The 19,696-nt window shown below is 38.6% G+C and overlaps 1 protein-coding gene across 2 annotated transcripts in view; it reads right to left on the bottom strand.

Moving 5' to 3' along the window:
- The window catches only part of JMY (junction mediating and regulatory protein, p53 cofactor), a 73,704-nt gene that overhangs the window by 23,433 nt on the left and 30,575 nt on the right, over positions 1-19,696 (bottom strand). Inside the window, exons 3-8 of one of the 2 annotated variants that reach the window (XM_070468604.1) lie at positions 17,307-17,444; positions 12,926-13,076; positions 9,261-9,430; positions 6,358-6,523; positions 5,676-5,863; positions 1,581-1,667 (exon numbers count right to left, since the gene is read on the bottom strand). In XM_070468604.1, coding sequence (XP_070324705.1) covers positions 1,581-1,667; positions 5,676-5,863; positions 6,358-6,523; positions 9,261-9,430; positions 12,926-13,076; positions 17,307-17,444 — 900 coding nt within the window. The remainder of the gene's footprint in view (positions 1-1,580; positions 1,668-5,675; positions 5,864-6,357; positions 6,524-9,260; positions 9,431-12,925; positions 13,077-17,306; positions 17,445-19,696) is intronic. The other variant, XM_020897766.2, reaches the window with a different exon arrangement.

Here is a 19,696-nt window from a genome sequence, read left to right as displayed (position 1 = left end):
GGAAATTATAAAGCTTGTGGAATATAACATAGGAGAAAATTTATGGCCTTGGGTTTGGTGGTGACATTTTAGATACAACATCAATGGTACATCAAAGAAACATTTGGTAAGCTGGATTTCATTGAAATTAAAAAGTCTGTTTTGGGAGATACTGTTAAAGAATGAAAAGGCAAGTCACAGATTGGGAGAAAGTATTTTCAACAGATGTATCTGAAAGGGGCTATTATCCTGAAGAAAACAAATAACCTAATTTAAAAAATGAAAAAGTAACACTTACTAAAGAAGAGGTACAGATGGCAGATAAGCCGTGTGAGAACATGCCCAAATATCATACAATTAGGGAACTGCAAACTAAAACCAGCTATGAGATAGCACTACACACTTAATGGAATGGCTACAATCCAGAACACTGACAACATTAAATGCTGGTGCGGATGTGGAGTGAAAGGAACTCCACTCACTGCTGGTGAGAATGTAAAATGGTGCAGGCACTCTGGAAGGCCGTCTGCAGTTTACTACAAACTAAGCATACTCTTCCCGTAAGATCCCATCATACACTTTGCAATTTACCCAAAAGAGCTGAAAATTTAATGTACACACAAAACCACTTCCACATTATCAGCTTTACTCCTAATTGTCAAAACTTGGAAGGAAGATGTCTTCACTAGGTGAATGAACAAATACACTGTGGTACATACAGACGATGGAATATTATTTAGTGCTAAGAAATAAGCTACTATGCCATGCAAATAACACAGAGAAACCTTAAGTGCAAATTACAAGTTAAATAAGCAAATATGAAAAAGCTACATAAGTGTGTGGTTCCAATTAAATGTTCTGGGGAAAGGCAAAACAAAAAGATCAGTGGTTGCCAGGAGTTTGTGGAGAGAAGGGTATGAAGAGGTGGAGCCCAGGGAATTTTTAGGGCAGTGAACACATTCAGTGAGTACATTATTCAATACTGTAATGGTGGATTCAAGTCATATATTTCGCAAAACCAACAGAATGGATAAGCACTAAGGATATAAACTATGGACTCTGGGTGGTAATGATGTCAATGTTGATTCAGACTGTAACAAATTTAACATTCTTGTGTGGGATTTTACTGGTAGGGGAAACTGTGCTATAATGAAGTATATACATAATTGGCCCTCTGAATCTGTGGGTTCCACATCCTTGGATTCAAACATCCTTGGATTGAAAATATGCAGGGAGGTTAAAAACAAAAAACAAAAAACACGGAAGGTTCCAAAAAGCAGAATTCAAAGAATTTGCCCACTGGCAACTAGTTACATCACATTTACACTGTATAAGGTATTATAAGTAATCTAGAGATGAAGAATATATGAGGATGTGTGCAGGTTATATGTTAAGTACTATGCTAGCTTATGTAAAGGACTGGAGCACATCCAGAGATTCTGGGGACTGAAGGATGTGGGCAGGGCAAGTATCCTGGAACCAATTTTCCCACTAATGCTCACATCTAGCTATAACATTTTCTTAATCTCTGTAGATTTTATTCACTTTGAGATATGCAAAATTCAAAGTTTTATTCTAAGTTTTCCAGAATGCAAACTTACTAGTTGTACTGTGTGGTGGGTTCTATACTCATCTTCACTCCGAAGGCGTTGCTGGAATTTTTCATTGTGTTTTGCAATACAAATTTCCTAAAAATACATGAAATGTGTTTTTTAATACAAGTGAGTAAATTAAATTTTAACCTTAACATATACCTGCACAATAAAATATCAAGTAAGCCACCTCTGGTTTCTCACCTGGAATACTGAAGCAGCATAAACCAGCATGAATTAGTACCTTAAAAACTCGTTTATTAAACTACATAATTCCTGGTTTCTCCCTTTTTTGGAAGAGGAGGAATCGCCATGGGAGAGTGGAAGGGTACACAGGAGTCTTAAAAGCCTCTTTCAAATCTGAAGATTTAGGCCAGAAGACCCCAAGTATTATTATGCTCTTTAAAACAGCCTGAACAAAAATGGATATATAACTCTTAAACTCTGTTTCTTAAGTGCTCTCTGGTGAATTAAAGAACATGATTTTGCCAGGATTGGTTTAAACACTATCATTAAATCTGAATCTTCTGGTCATAGGTAGATTTCAAAGATAAAAAGAGACCTTAAAGACAAGAAAGTATAATATAGATATGCTAATTCTAATCACATGAAAATATATTAAATAAGAGGTATGTGCTCTTTACAAAATAATGCACTATCCTCTCATCTGGCAGCTTTCCAGTAGTACCAGGCTGTCCTCATTTTCTCTGGGTCCTATAGAGATACAAGGGTTAACATCAATTTCCAACACTTTCAAATTATACCAAAAGATCACTCTTCCAACCTCATTAAGTCGTATATGAGTAGCCTTTCAAGCCGGGAAGCTGTATTTTAAAGCAACTGTTTTTATCACTTTCCTATCTTCACCCACACTGGGTTGACTCTATTACCTAAAAAGTAATGATCATGAAATGAACCTCTCCAAAGCAATCCCACAAGGGAAAGTGGCATGACGTAGTGATACAAAGGCACAGGTTTCCAAATCACACAGACCTTGGATGCAATCCTATCTCTGACCCATTCTAGCCACTTTCCCTTGGGCAGACTTAGTTCCCTTGGTTATAAAAATGAGGATACAAGTCTATAATTCCTTATCTAGAACAGAGCTCAGGTGTGTTTCAAAATTATTTTTATTTTAGAAAGGTGAAATGTTGCATATGCCATCGTTTGCCCAATAACTCCAGCAGGATCCAAAGCAATACCTCACAGTAAGTATCACTAACATTTTTGCAGTGAAATAGTCACAGTAAATAGGATAAAGGAATGTTCAAGTATGAGAACGCTTTTTGGCTATTGGGAGAATTAAGATATAAAAGAACAATGTTGTTTCTATTTATTCTTCCTGAAAAGTTTAATCACAAAGGATAGACCTCATGTCCTCATGGGACAGTCAGAGATCATCTTTGTTCTTTCAAGAGGACAGGCAGGCTGTGATTTACTTGTAGCCAAAGAACTACCCCTGGGTGTGGAATTCTATCGTGGATGCCAGATTAACCGGGGAGCCTGTGACCCTGGGAATGCTGAAATGCAGACAACAAGGGGTGCAGGGTGCTGTTACAGAGAGAGTCATCTTATCTGTCGAACAGTATGCATGGTTCTACGACAGTGTTTCTAATTCCTCTCTTGCCAGCCTTCTGTCACTCCTCCTTTGCCCTGCATTTCCGTCACCTCAGCTGTTGAACTTGGGAGTCTGGGGACAGGGAAAGGGGAAGGCAGGGGACAAGATCATTTGTAGAGCCCTGACTATATGGTGCAATCACTCACAGGAGATCAGAGACAAAGTTTAAATGTGCAGAATCTATACAGCTAAGTTTCCCTACCTCAGATTTAGTTTAATAGAAGAATGAAGAGTGAAAACGATAAATTAAATCGGTATACACTTTTATCAGTTCGGTTCAGTCACTCAAGTTGTGTCCGACTCTTTGAGACCCCATGGACTGCAGTATGCTATGCTTCCCTGTCCATCACCAACTCCTGGAGCTTACTCAAACTCATGTCCATTGAATCGGTGATGCCATCCAAGCATCTCATCCTCTGTTGTCCCCTTCTCCTCCTGCCTTCAATCCTTCCCAGCATCAGGGTCTTTTCAGATGAGTCAGTTCTTCACATCAGGTGGCCAAAGTACCGGAGTTTCAGCTTCAGCATCAGTCCTTCCAATGAATATTCAGGACTGATTTCCTTTAGGATGGACGGGTTGGATCTCCTTGCAGTCCAAGGGACTCTCAAGAATCTTCTCCAACACCACAGTTCATCAATCCTTTGGTGCTCAGCTTTCTTTATAGTCGAACACTCACATCCATACATGACTATTGGAAAAACCATAGCTTTGACTAGACAGACTTTTGTTGGCAAAGTAATATCTCTGCTTTTTAATATGCTAAGTTGGTCATAGCTTTTCTTCCAAAGAGCAAGCATGTTTTAATTTCATGGCTGCAGTCACCATCTGCAGTGATTTTGGAGCCCCCCAAAATAAAGTCTCTCACTGTTTCCATTATTTCCCCATCTATTTGCCATGAAGTGATGGGACCAGATGCCATGATATTAGTTTTCTGACTGAGTTTTAAGCCAACTTTTTCACTCTCCTCTTTCACTCTCATCAAAAGGCTCTTTAGTTCTTAGCTTTCTGCCATAAGGGTGGTGTCATCTGCATATCTGAGGTTATTGATATTCTTCCGGCAATCTTGATTCCAGCTTGTGCTTCATCCAGCCTGGCATTTTGAATGATGTACTCTGCATATAAGTTAAATAAGCAGGGTGACAATATACAGCCTTGATGTACTCCCTTCTCAATTTGGAACCAATCTGTTGTTCCGTGTCCAGTTCTAACTGTTGCTTCTTGACCTGCATACAGGTTTCTCAGGAGGCAGGTAAGGTGGTCTGGTATTCCCATCTCTTGAAGAATTTTCCACAGTTTGTCGTGATCCACACAGTCAAAGGCTTTGGCATAGTCAATAAAGCAGATGTTTTTCTGGAACTCTCTTGCTTTTATGATGATCCAACAGATGTTGGCAATTTGATCTCTGGTTCCTCTGCTTTTTCTAAATCCAGCTTGAACATCTAGAAGTTCACGGTTCACGTACTGTTGAAGCCTGGCTTGGAGAATTTTGAGTATTACTTTGCTAGTGTGTAGGATGAGTGCAATTGTGTGGTAGTCTGAACATTCTTTGGCATTGCCTTTCTTTGGAATTGGAATGAAAACTGACCTTTTCCAGTTCTGTGGCCACTGCTGAGTTTTCCAAATTTGCTGGCATATTGAGTGCAGCACTTTCACAGCATCATCTTTGAGGATTTGAAATAGCTCAACTGGAATTCCATCACCTCCACTAGCTTTGTTCGTAATGATGCTTCCTAAGGCCCACTTGACTTCACATTCCAGGATGTCTGGCTCTAGGTGAGTGATCACACCATCATGATTATTTGGGTCATGAAGGTCTTTTTTGTACAATTCTTCTGTGTACTCCTGCCACCTCTTCTTAACGTCTTCTGCTTCTGTTAGGTCCATGCCATTTCTGTTCATTACTGTGCCCATCTTTGCATGAAATGTTCCCTTGTATCTCTAATTTTGGTGAAGAGATCTCTAGTCTTTCCCATTCTGTTGTTTTCCTCTATTTCTTTGCATTGAGCACAGAGAAAGGCTTTGTTATCTCTCCTTGCTATTCTTTTCTCAGCTATTTGTAAGCCCTCCTCAGACAACTATTTTGCCTTTTTGAATTTCTTGTATACGTAAATAAAAATTTCCTTGAAGAGTGAGGTTAGAACCAGTCAACTTAATTATAGAGCACCCCTGACCTCCTTAAATAAAAAGGAGCCAGGATTTGCATCACATAGAGTCCTGTAGTCATGCCCAAGCAGAATCACCTCTGGGTGGCTGGGGCAAACAGCACATCACCACTGGCTGTTCTAACAAGTTTAAGAGGGTAATTCTCTGACAACCGTATGTCAATATAATGGCTCAAGTATTGAGAAGACATTATTCTTACTTAGTTTTAAAAGGTATGCAAAAGCATTAGTGACAAATCAGGTTAGAATTATTAGATATGGGTCAAGGATTAAGCAATGAATAAAAGCAAGATGTAAATTAAGGTTACAGTCAAACAATTATACCTTTTTATTTCTGAGGTATGCTTTCTTGGCCGAAACCCGTCCACGTCTTGCCTCCAGCTGGCGTGCTTTCTGCTGAAGTTTCTGTAGTTCTTCTCTCTGAAAATGCACAGACGCTGCCATCTCTTCCTTCTCCAGCATGGCCTCCATGCTTTCATAAGTGTCATAGTATACCACTTCATCTCTCTTTTCTGTCACAAAACAGCAACAAGGGGCAATGGTTAAGAGCATGGGCTATGGAGCCAGACAGGCTCTTCTCCACTCACTAATTCTGTAACCTCAAGCAATGCTATTACCTCTTGAATTTCTCTGTAAAATTGTGATTATTAGGAAATACACCTCAGAGGGAGGATGTGTGTGCCAGTATCTGTAACAGAGTTAAGTGTTCAATGTAAAAAGCTATGAACTTTGTCTTCCAAATTAAAAATTTGAGAGTACAGTGAGAGTACAGATTCTGGCTGAAGCAACAAAGCAAGTTAGAAAGTACTTTACAAAGGTAAGATCATAGTTGAACTGCTACATCTACTAAATCACTTGTTTGACTTTAAGTTTTTTTAGCCTCAACAGAAGAAATAAAGTAGTATCCATGTACATTTTTCCTATCCAAGCAAACAACTACATGGGGAAATTCCATCATTCATTCAAAAGTATTTTGTGGATCTGTGTTGTTAGATATACGTCATACCTGATATAAGTCTTTTGATGCTTTCCAGTTGTGCTGTCAACAGTAACTCTTCACACTTCAAGATTTCAAACTGCACTTCATACAACTGAAGTTGCAGATCATAATAATCAGCTTCTAACTGATCCAATCGAGCTATGGCTTCTGTACCACCCTGTAGACTCTGCATCTGCATTGAAAATAAAAATAAGGACAAATCTAGTTGGAGAGAACAAGAAATCAAGTTAGTTTGGAAGTGTATTCTAACTGATCAGACCGGGTGAATCCATGAAGCAACTGAACACTGGCAGACAATCTGGGGTCAAAGGCTCAGGTACAGATGATTTAAGAACCTACTAAATTTGTGTACAAAGCTGTGTGTACATGTATTTTTTTGAGTGTTTCTCGATTTCAGATTTACAAACAGAAGAGTCTATGACCTAAAAAGAGTGAGAAAGATTATAATCAAGACTCAGTTAAAGGGAGATAAATTAAAAAGAATATTACTTAAAGTGTAGTTAAAATTTTAATCAAATAGGATTTTGCTTCCCTGGGTGATATTTAATATTTCAATGTTAATTTAAAAGTTATTCGAAGTTCAGCATTGTATCATGTAATGTACCACTGTCACATCTGGAAGAAGTCTTTGTTTTTAAAATAACCTAAGGAGATGCAACATATCAACATTTTTTAAAACATCTCCTCATAATTTATCAGGGCTTCCCTGATAGCTCAGTTGGTAAAGAATCAGTCTGCAATGGAGGAGACCCTGGTTTGATTCCTGGGTTGGGAAGATCTACTAGAGAAGGGATAGGCTACCCATTCCAGTAATCTTAGGCTGGTAAAGAATCTGCCTGCAATGTGGAAGACTTGGGTTTGATCCCTGGGTTGGGAAGATCCCCTGGAGAAGCTACAGTCTACCCACTCCAGTATTCTGGCCTGAATTCCATGGACTGTATTAAGTCCATGGGGTCGCAAAGAGTAGGACATGACTGAGCGACTTTCACTTTCATAATTTAAACCACAGGGTAGGACTGTAAAGCAAGGGATTTGTTTGGGATGGGTTTAATAAATCACATTTGGTCTCGGTCTCATGAGTCATGTGGCTGTGTTAAATTAACACTAATAAAACTGTGCAGTCATCATCACAGATGTATATAAAAATCACAATGCATACATTATATCACTCAACAAGCATAAACCTGGCAAGAATGACGGACAGTTTTACCAAATCCTTTGAAGAACTCAAACATAATCCAGAACATTCAAAACAGACTATTACGGTTCTAGGATGACCCCAGGGAAAATGACCCCACTGATAAATGCCAAACTCCCTGGCCCATTTCAGCCTCGCCCTTCCTCTACCACAAGAGACCAATTCTAGTAAGAAATGTTCTTGCAATAGTAAACAGTTATAAACCTAGCTCTTTTAGACACCCTATGTTGTTAGTACTATTCATCCTGGTTAGAATAAAGCTAGTCACTGTGATGGAAGAGTAGCACTCTATTTCAGAGTCAATAAAATGCTAGTATTTCAAGTTTTAAAGTTCTAGAACTTAAGAAATATCTAGAAACATAAAGGAGAAAGCTAACTAGCAAAGGTTAGAGTGGCAATGCCTCAGATGAAGAAGAGATGGAGCTAAAATCTGTAAGAGATTCTGAATAGTGTGAAAAAGTTCAGAACAAGTTCTACCTTTTCCTTTAACAACAGTAGCAAATAAGCAGAGGGAAAAATAAATCCATTAACAAAAGATCTTTCTAGATCAGGGCCATAATATATTATGGATTACCTCATACAGTCTTTTTAAAACAAGAGTTAGACATGCATATGCACACTCATAAAGCAATGTGTTTTACATAAAGCTATATTAATAAAAGCAGTGATGACATTTTGTTCTTCTCTAGAGTAGAATGTACAACTTTCACAGATACATATTAGAAGCCAATCCAGTCAAGCCACGGAATGGGAACAAATACTTACAAATCATATATTTGATAAAAGACTTGTATCTGGAATATGTAAAGAACTTAGGAAGCTCCCTAGCTTTCCAGTAGATCCACAGGCCATGAAAAAAAAAGTTAAATGGGGAACTGATCTGGATTGAAATGTCTCCAAAGACGACGTATAAGTGGCCTAGCACACAGAAAGATACTAGACATAAATGCATCAAAGAAATGCAAATCAAAACCCCAAGACACCACTTCACACCCACCAGGATGGCTAAACAAAAAAGACAGTATTAGTGATCATGTAAAGAAAGATGTGTAGAAATTCTATCATTTTGTACACTGCTGGTGAGGATGGAAATGGTACAGCTGTTTGGAAAACAGTCTGGCAGTTCCTCAAAAGGTTAAACAGCATTTCACACCAAGATAAAGGAAAACCTTGTATAAAAATGTTCGTAACAGCTTTATTCATAAAGCTGTAAAAACAGAAAGAACCCAAAAGCTCATCGACTGATAAATGCACAGTGTGGTATAACCATGCAGTGGGGTCTCACTTGAAAAAGAAGTAGACTGGGCAATGAAGCACACCACAGCACAGATAGACTGGAAAATATTACATCATGTGGGGCGAAAAGCATGAAAAAAATCACGTCTTATGATTTCATTTACAGAAAATGTCCAGAATAGCAAATCTAAAGAGAGAAAATAGTTGCCAAGGTGTGGTGAGAGTTGAAGAGGGGATAGGAAATGAGTGCCCCTTTTTCTTTTAACAATTGTTAACAACTGCTGCCTACAGTCACGCTGGGATGCTGTGAAAATATGATAACTCGAATTCTATCATAGGCCCCATTGTGAAAGTTATCATCACCTCATGAAGATAGTGCTGCCCGGAGGGTCAGAGAAATTTAAGTTTTGTACCAAATATAGCACATCTTAATTAAAAATAATTTTTTATATATTTTTCTCATGGCTTTTGTTACCTCTTCTTTTAGAGCATGTTTCTTCTGTTCCAAACAGATCTCCTTAGCTCTCATCATCTGCAAAGTCTCCTTAGAAACTGCATACTGAAGTTTTTCCATACGTTCAGCGGCTGCTGCCCATGACGCTTTACCAAATTTCTTCTGATCTGCTCGCATTCGATCATACACAGCTATTGATAATTTAAAAAGGACATTAAGACATGAAACAGCTTGATACTAAAGAATTTGGAAGTCTTAAGATTGCAATGATCACCCACTCAAAGATAAGCACACAAATCCTACCCTCATGATAAATTACCTGTACCAGTTCATGACAGATTACCTATAACATGATAAAATACCTATAAACTATATAAATCAATACTATCTTAGATTCTAAGTCTCCAATAAGAATTTTAAATAATCGTCCTGAGAAATAACTCTCTGAAGATGAAACTTAGTTTTCAGGTTAACTTTAAAACTTACTTAAAAATATTCTTTTCACATTTTCCAGTATTATTAAATTTCAAAGTTTCTATAAAACTTTATTCTGTGAAGGTTCATATCTTTTCTGAGGTATGTTATTTGAAATCAGAACCATAACTATTAAAAGTTATTTAAAAATTATTTAAATTCATGTACTTTTTGCCTTCTCCAAAAGTATTTTAATGATATGATATACAGTGAAATAAGTGTCTAGACATTATCATGAAGTTTATGCTGCTAAGGTTACTGTTGGAGTTCAGTTAAGCCCCAAGGAAGACACCCAACTTCTGGCCACCACACAAAAAAGGAAAAACTTCCAGTTTGCCACAACAGAGGCCTCATCCAGGAAACATTTCTTGACAATCAAACAGATAATATCTTCTAGTTAAATAAGTTTTAACTGATATCAGTTAACTGTTTGGTGCTGACTCATCTTGGGTCCTTATACAATGAATCCAACCATTCTATGTCCCTTCTGCTTAACAGGTCAGAAACATGCTTTAATTATCATAAAAGAGGCAGGCAATCTTATTATGAAGTATCTAATATAGTCTTTAGGTCAATATACATTCTCTAATAGTTTCTTATGTTCAGAGGTTAAGTGATTAATACTTTTGTATTGCAACTACATCATAACTCTCTTTGCAAAAAGTGTCTCAGTAACATCTGCCTCAGAATTTCATGAAATTTAAAAATATTTTCACAATAATACTAGAACATACTTAAAAATTAAAATTGTACAGAGAAGCTGAAAGTGGAAAAGAACAATTTCTAGGGCTCCACTCCCTCCCTCCACCCTTAGTCCCAATGACCAAATGCAACCAACTTGGAACCTGCTCTTGGTAATTACCTGCATTCAAGAACATTACTATTTCTTGATTTAGTCTTAAAAAATCTATTGAGTTCTTATGACAAATGAGCAATCTACTTACTCAGAATCGTCTCTCAATATAGTTCTTTTGGTTTCTCTGTTTTTCTGTGGCCTTTAAATGCTAACATATTTGAACATTGATCTGATCCTTAATTTTAGGGTTTAACAAATAACATCTACTTATGTTGCCTACATATCAAATGATTCTGCCATTTTAAATCTCTGCCTATCCCTTCAAAAAATGTATGACAATATTTATGCAACTGTAGTATCAATATAGCAGTGTTCTGTAGGGTAAAAAACATCAGCAGGCGGTTAGGAGACAGCTTGGAGTTAAATTCCCACTTGTACCCATCAACATGTAACTTAAGGCATAAACTTAACTGTTCTTGGGCTAAATTCCCTTGAATGATAAACGTTAAAGAAATACAGCACCTCCTTGGAAGACTTGTGGAAATTAAATGAGAGGATAATATATATTCAAGTGTTTTTCTCACTTTACATAGCAATATTAACCAAATACATGATCTGTTTTGTTTCTTCTCTCCCTCATGCACACACAACCACAATCACTCATAATAACACAATGCTATGTTAATTTCAAAGTACTTTTTCCATATATTCTATTTATCTGCCTAGCAATCCTATAGAATAGGCATGGCGGCATTATCAACACCTTCAACACAGATATGTGAAACTGAGGAGTTTTGGTGGCTTTAAATCAAGGAAAGTTAAACTAGTTGCTTAAATACCTAGTCTGCAACTTCCCTCATTTTTACCTGAATCTATAATCACAGGAGAAGGCAATGGCAACCCACTCCAGTACTCTTGCCTGGAAAATCCCATGGATGGAGGAGCCTGGTAGGCTGCAGTCCATGGGGTCGCAAAGAGTCAGACATGACTGAGCGACTCCACTTTCACTTTTCACTTTCCTGCATTGGAGGGGGAAACGGCAACCCACTTCGGTGTTCTTGCCTAGAGAATCCCAGGGACAGCGGAGCCTGGTAGGCTGCTGTCTATGGGGTCGCACAGAGTTGGATACGACTGAAGCGACTTAGCAGCAGCAGCAGCATAATCACAACTTAATAAAGCCAAACATTCTGTAAAAGCAAAAAGAGTCTGGAGCCTTTTCTCTCGCTTTCCACTTAAGGACTATGTATATAGAGCAGTTCCTGTCCTAATTCAGTCTCATGTTGTTACCTAGTATAAGAGCTAGTCAATACTTTGTCTATCAACATATTTTGACAGAATGTATTCTTTCACCTAACTGCTGCTCACTTCACTGGAAATTATTTTCTAACAGTTCAGGAATATGAAGGTAACACAGAAAATTATGAATATAGAATGCTCTATATGAATATGAATAATTCAAACTGCTTCTCAGAGAGTGGTGGAAAGATTTCTGTGGCCTCCTATGGAAGGGAGTTGGAAGAAATGTACCTGGACAGACAGACCTTGTCTGTATCTCCTCATCTGGCTTATTTCCATGTTTCTTAAAGAAGCTTCCTGGTTTGTTTCTGGCTGTGCTGACCGGCGCCGCCGTGCGGGCTTTCCTCCAGGTGCACGAGCGGGGGCTGCTCTCCCGTTGCGGTCACTGGAGCCGCACTCACGGAGGCGGCTTCCCTGACTGCGGAGCACGGGCTCTCGGGCGGGCGGCCCTCAGCGGCTGCAGCTCCCGGGCTCTAGAGCTCAGGCTCGCAGTTGTGGCACATGGGGCTAGCTGCTCTGTGGTGTGCGGGATCCCCCAAAATCAGGGATAGAACCCGTGTCCCCTGCACTGGCAGGCGGATGCTCTACACTGAGTCATAGGGAAACCCTTGATTTCTATCTTTTATAAATTGTATTGGGAACTATGTTTTCCTGAGTTCCGTGAGTCACTGTAGTGAATTTTTCGAACTTAAAAGGGCTGTAGCAAAACCGCTAAATTTGTAGCCTACTGTTTACAAATACAGATGGCCTGTGGACACCCCAAATTTGCAAGTAGTGTCTAAAGGGAAGACAGTCTTCTTGGGAATTTTGCCTTTAAGCTGTGAGCTCTGTAACTTCAAACATTTATTGTCAGAATTGAAATCTGCTACATGATACCCATTATTTTTAATTATTTTAAAGGTGAGTATATGTTAACACATAATGCCCAGAAAAAGACTGAAAGGATATACCTTAACTTGTTAATAGTGGTCTTCTTTAACTTCTAGGATTGAATGGTCTTTATATACTTTTCTATAACTATTGTGAACACAAAATACTTAAACCACTCATTAAGGAAAAAAACAAACCTCCACTCACTTTTAAAAATACCTAACAAGGATAATTTTACTGGGAAACTCACCTTTTTGAGCTTTAGCTGTTATTTCAAAGTATTTGACGGTAAGATCTTGAATGGACAGCACGGCCATGTGGGCTTTCCGCTGCCAGTCAGCATCCTCTTTCTGTAGACTTTCAATTCTTCGGGGGCCCAGGTAGTCATTTTCCATAGAAATCTTTGGAGAGAAAAAAGAAAAACTGAAAAAATCATTTCTTCCTCTTACTCATTCCTTAAACACCTACTGAATGTTTGTGTGTCAGGCACTCTCGGTACTAAAAGAATAATTGCTTTTCTCTGCTCTTGAGGAAATGCTATCAATTTACAAAACAATTAAATTAACAATAATGTTGAAAACAGTTAATTAGAAACTTGTTTCCCTTTTCTTCCTCTATTGGATTCTTCATCCTTCTCTCTTCTATATATATATATAAATGAAGAACATAGAACAAAATGTTTGATTATTTTGGGGTGCTGAAAAATTTTTATTTCCTCCTTTATGATAATTATATATTTAGGTTAAGAATTATTTGTGCCAATAAAGTGCTTACTTAATCATCAACATAAATAAATAAGGTTGAGAGTATATAAAAAATAAGCCTATCTGCCTACTGAAGGACTCTGGAATAAGTAACAGAGAAAAGCTGGCTATGTATTATTTATAAGAGCCACAGCTAAAATGAAAGGACAAAGGAAAAGTTGAAAATCAGATAATAGACAGAGATAGTACCAGGTGCATGTCACAGAAGTAACAATATCAAAGTACACAAAAGCACTACACAGGTGTGTTAATATAGAATACAGGTACAGTTCAGGAAAAATAGCCACAGACCCTTTGTATATTCTGTAGTGTTTTACCACATACCAAGAAAGAGATTAAAAATTAAGCAGTTAAGTTAGTAACACCAATATCAGGATGATGGGGAAAAACTTTATAGTGAAAAATGTTAGCCCATCCCTGGCACGCTTAAAAAAAAAAAACAACTGATCAAGTAAGCAGATTTCTAAAGTAGAAATACTGAAGGCCATACTCTTTAAACAGTACAACTAAAGGAACAGAAGTCAGAAGATTTGGTTTAGCCTCGAAGCAACAATATACTGCTCTTCAAAGAAACAGTCTTCCAAATAAGAGGGAAAAAATGATTCCAGGGCTACTGAGAAAAAACATGTACATGGAATGCCAAGAATTTCATTTTGTATATGTTAAGTTTAACTCTGCAGGTCATGTCCAGAAATATAAGCTTGGGTACCCTTGACACCTGGGCTTGCTAGGTGGTGCCAGTGGTAAAATACCCACCTGCCAATGCAGGAGACATACGAACTGTGGGTTCGATCTCTGGGTGGGGAAGATCCCCTGGAGGAGGGCATGGCAACCCACTCCAGTGTTCTTACCTGGAGAATCCCACGGACAGAGGAGCCTGAGGGCTACTACAGTCCATGGGGTTGCAAAGAGTCGGACACGACTGAAGCAACCTAGCATATACACACCCTTGACACAGTAGAAGACATTTAAAGCAATGAGAGTGAATCATTTCATGTAAGGAATCACAATCACATAAGTAGGAAGAGTCAATGGAGGAGAAATCATCTCTATCAAGCACTGCTTAGGGGTCAAGTAGATACAACACCAGTATTCATGGACCTAACAGCATGAACTTGGCAACAACAGTTCTGGAGTACTGGCAAATTCCTTCTGCCTATTAATTCCCACCATATCTTCAGATCTCAGCTCAATTACTTCATGGATATCTTCCCCGACTCAATGTTATAGCTGGTATAAGCTCTTCAGTGTAACAAATACCTTTCCTTCTTACCTCTTATCACACTCATATTTTATTTTATATCACCTGCTTCCCACTCTGACTGTTCCGGGAGGGCAAAGAATGCACAGTATCTCTGCTTGCTTGCTCTTCACTAGCACACTGCCTGGCATGAACTAGGTAATCTAAAATATTTCCTGAAATAGTGAATAAAAATCCACTTCCATACATGTTTTTAAGGAGGACAAAGATACAGAAACGTGTAAGTACTCTCTTTACAGAAATCTGTGTAAGTGAATAGGAGATGAGAATAAGGCTTATGAAGGGTAGGCACTACGCTTTATTTTAATGGCAGGTCATAGAGCAGGTTGAGAGGGAGAACCTATGCTTTCTCCTGTGAAGAAAGAACCCAGTTATGAAAAGAAATAGATACATGTTCTTTCTCTGAGAAAGAACAGATATACGTATCGTGTGCAACGGAACCCCTCTGCTGTACACCTGAGAGTTAACACAACTCTGTGAAGCAACTACACTCAAATATAAAATAAAGAGTGAAAAAAGAAAGAACCCAGTTAAAAATAAGTTGGTAGAGAAGAGGGGAGGAAGAGGACACAAAACAGCTGTTTTTAGATGAAAAGAAAGTGGAATCGCTCAGTCCTGTCCAACTCTTTGCAACCCCACGGACTGTGGCCCACCAGGCTCCTCTGTCCATGGGATTTTCCAGGCAAGAACACTGGCGTGGGCTGCCATTTCCTTCTCCAGGGGATCTTCCCGACCCAGGGATCGAACCTGGGCCTCCTGCATTGCAGACAGGAACTTTACCATCTGAGCCACCAGGGAAGCCCCTAAAAAGAGTCTCTCTGACCCCAACGTGACATGAACACACAACCTTCTGATTGTTTTTAGTTTGTTTTTAGATGGCAGGCTGACAAACCATTTAGAAAAATTACTAAGCAAATTTATTAAACAACAATTAAAAACAAGACCAACTAGGGTTAGTGAGGTCACGGTGAGACAAGACACACATAATATACTGCTGATGGAACTATAAATTGATTAAAACCTTTTCTGAAAAGTAACTTATGATACCATAATCTTTGAACACATTTAGCTGTTTAAATCAGGACAAACAAACTTTACTGAAGTCCATAAATTGCAGAGGGATTTGAAGGAGGGGTAGGATTTTGACAGTTACATGGGGAGCATATGGGAAAAGAGAATCACCCAAAATGCATGCTGAGCAAAGCCTTGAAGCAAGTTAAGTTCAATGTATGGTAAAGGCCAGAGAGCAGTCCAGCCTACCTGGAGTCTAGGTAAAACAGATGAAGGCAGAGGAAGATAAGACTAGACAAGTAGGCTATGATCACCATGAGGAGGCTGTGGAGCTTATACTGCACACAACAAGCAACTGGAAACCACTGTGGCATTCTCAGCAGTACATGGCATATTTAGACTTGTTTGCTTTTAAGATTCTAGAAAACTTGTTTTCTATAATAAAACCATCAAGGTTTTGTGCTTTTATTTGTTGCAATTTAAAAAAGCTAAAAAGCAAAAGATTCACAAATATGAAAAAAAGGTTTACTAAATTGATCATTGCAGCAAAATTTAAATTCTTATTCAGCACGTTATGACAGAAGTCCCTTTCAATGACATGACTAAACTCTGTCTGTTTATTATACCTAAGACTGTAATTTAGGTTAGCCACAGACTTTCCTTGACTTTGAAAGTCAAAATGTATTTAGATTCTATCACCTCCAAGTTCAACCTTTTGCCTTGTGATGCTAGGATTTGGGCTCTGAAAACCACATTTAGGCTTTGCCAAGAAGAAGGGCTGGAGGAGATTTCAGAGTTGAAGGAAAGAGGCACCTTGCGTCTTCCTATCTGTGTCACTTGACTTTTCCTGTTTGCTGTTCCTGTGATCATCATTTCAGTCTCGCTTTTTAATCCCAGCATCCAGTACCTTCTTCAAGAAGTTAACAAAAACAAGTCTGCAGTTTTTTAAATCTCTGCAGAACTGGCCTCATTGTGTGTGCCCAAGACAAAGCAGCACCAGTCCATCAGTGCTTTATCCCCAGGGATCTGGTTCTCTCCACTGCCATCAGTCACATTGGCACAAACAGCAGTGTCTTCTTCCTCAGAGGTCAGCTTCATAGGGCCTAGCCTTCCACCTTTTCCCTCTGTAACCCCCAATCCTAGGAGTGGTGGCCATTTCTGCAATTAACTCTGGTACCTGAGAGCTGCCTTATGGCTCTCTGTAGAACCATACATATGGTTCTCTGTTGAAATAACTGGTTTGATCTTCTAGTCAGATCCCAACAAACACAACTATGGAACAGAAAATGTAATAAACAGAATGAGCAGTGCTCATAATTCAAAAATCTTAACTCAGATCATGAAGACAGAAACTTTCACTTGCATAGTTAAACACTGTACAGAAATGAGAAATAAAAAAATAGAAAAAAATCTGGTATTTGGTGATAACCTGTACTTTGTTGCTAGATTATCTTTACCTTCATCGCACATATATACCCAAATACACAGAAGAGAAACATGCTATGTTTTTAAATGCTGTTTTATCAACTGATTCTAAAACTCAGTAGCTAATGCTACAGCCTACTGTTTAAGAATGTGATTATGGTTTATTGTACCGAAGACGTTAAGCTAGGATACTGAGTCCTTTCCCTGACTTGGCGCATCTGAAGAGGCACAGCACTGGTCAGCTGGGTCGTGTGCTGAAAACAGTGGCTCCTCTGTTGGCAATTCCAGGGCCAGAAAGAAAACAGTGTCTGTTTTTAACATGGAAAAAAGTATGTGTCAGTTTAGGTAGCTAGGATAGTGAGACTAGTTTATAAACAGATTTCTTGGCAAGGAATTACTTATTATAAAGTACATCACTAGCTTGGATACTGGGTTTTATATGAGACGCTTAAGTATTTTCTATTGTTGAGACAGTAATTTTTTTAAAAAGCACTCTGATTCTTGGGTAAAACAAATGCAAAGATAAACTTGTGAATATACTGATGTAGTGGTGATCTTAATGTGAATTTTCCAGGCCCAGGAGTTATATGACTCCTGATTAACAGGCTGATATAATTAGATTCGGCATCATGTATTTCATGCATTTTTACATTCAAAGTAAATGTTAAATGTAATATCCTCAGGAAAGAGTATGAAATGATGCATTTTTGAAGGTTAAAGGCATCTAAAGATAAGGAAATCAATAAATAGTTCAGGTGAGAGACAAGTATCTTAATGTACAGTGGTAAGCACTATATGTATAGTGCATACATATAATGTATTAGTGGGGCTTCCTAGGTGGCCCAGTGGTAAGGAACCCTCCTGACAAGCAGGAGATGTGGATTCGATACCTGGGTTGGGAAGATACCCTGGAGAAGAAATGGCAACCAACTCCAGTACTCTTGCCTGAGAATCCCATGGACAGATTCTGGTGGGCTCACAAAGGGGCTCCATGGGGTCACAAAGAGTTGGACACAACTTACCAACTGAACAACAGAAACAACAAGCACTATATATTTCACAATGTACACAGTAGAGTATATAGTGGTCCAATGATGTAAAAACTGCATGCTGCACAAAACCAGGAGGTTGGCCAAGCCATCTGTACTGCTGCATACGCCCACTCGTCTGCTGGAGCAGTGTGGAGATGGGTCTTTTTCTATTTCACACAAAGACACCTACAGATTTCCCTGGGGGAGGGGAGGGTGGAGGAAGAAGAGTATATTCGAATTACAACCAGAAAATAGTCAAATTGCAAAATGATATGACTGGCTGCAAAGGGGAGGAAAAAGCTGAGGGTGCCTTCTAGTTTTTAACTTATGTACTTTCAGCAAGTTATTAAAAATAAGTTGGACAATGTGTTTGAAGTGCTTATGGTTAATCCAGGAAGACTATCAGTAGGTGAACTCACTGTGACTCATTAAGACATTGGGTTTAAAAATCTAAAGAGGATCATCTAGTTTATTTACTTTTACTTATTTATTTAAGCTTGTCTCTCTTTTGGGGTGGGGGGCGTGCTGTATGGCTTATGTGATCTTAGCTCCCCAACTAGGGATCAAACCCTGACCCCCAGCAGTGAACAGTCCTAGTCACTGCACCACCAGGGAATTCCCCAAGGATCATCTAGTTTAATTTCTGTTTTATGGATGAGGAAACTGAGGCCCAAAGTGAATGTATCTTAAAATTTAGTGCGCTCCATACCTCAGCTGTTTCAGATTTTATTAGACGTGTGGTTCTCAACTTTACAGCGTGTCATACTGACCAGGAAGACTTGTTACAACAAAGATGGCTGAGCTCTTCCCTAGAGTTTCAGTTAAGGGTATCTGAGGTAAGGCCTAAGAATCTGTATTTCTAACAAGGTTTGAAGTGATACTGATGCTCCCTGTCTGTGGGGGGTCACATTTTTCACATGTTAATGAACCAGTACATTAAAGTCTGGGAGCTTCTGAAAGGGATGAGGCTAAAGAATAAAGGTCAAATTCCATAGGATGATACAGCTTTCGAGGTCCTGACCATACCTTCTCTCCTACAAATCCTTAGACCTGAGGCATATGAAACAATTCACACCCTGTGGAAAAACTAATAGAAGAGGCTTTGCAGTCAAATGTTTCAGTCCCAGCCATACCACTTATTGGCCTCCACAGATGGTGCTGGGTTGGTGACTGGGTAAGGTTTGAATAATACTGTGTCTAAAAACCCAAGTACTATGCCTGTTTATTATACCATTCCTATTTTTATATATATGGAATATTCTCAATTCCAATCTCTAATACAAACATATGTACTCACTTCCTACTGAATTCTTATTCTTCAATAGTGAAGCTCACTAATCCCTCTTTTACCATATGTCTTCAGGCTATGCTGATCGCCTCATCTTGTGTCTCTACATAAACTTGTACATTCTGCTCATTCCTCTTTTTAAAAATCACCTGAGTTATAATTTATATACAACAAAATGTACCCATGTTTTAAACATAAATTTTGACAAAGTTTTATATCCATGTTAACAGCCACCATAATC

Source organism: Odocoileus virginianus, chromosome 6, assembly GCF_023699985.2.
Source record: "Odocoileus virginianus isolate 20LAN1187 ecotype Illinois chromosome 6, Ovbor_1.2, whole genome shotgun sequence".
NCBI classification, from domain to species: Eukaryota; Metazoa; Chordata; class Mammalia; order Artiodactyla; family Cervidae; genus Odocoileus; species Odocoileus virginianus.
The sequence above is the reverse complement of the archived record's forward strand: the minus strand, read 5'-3'. Positions and strand labels throughout refer to the sequence as shown.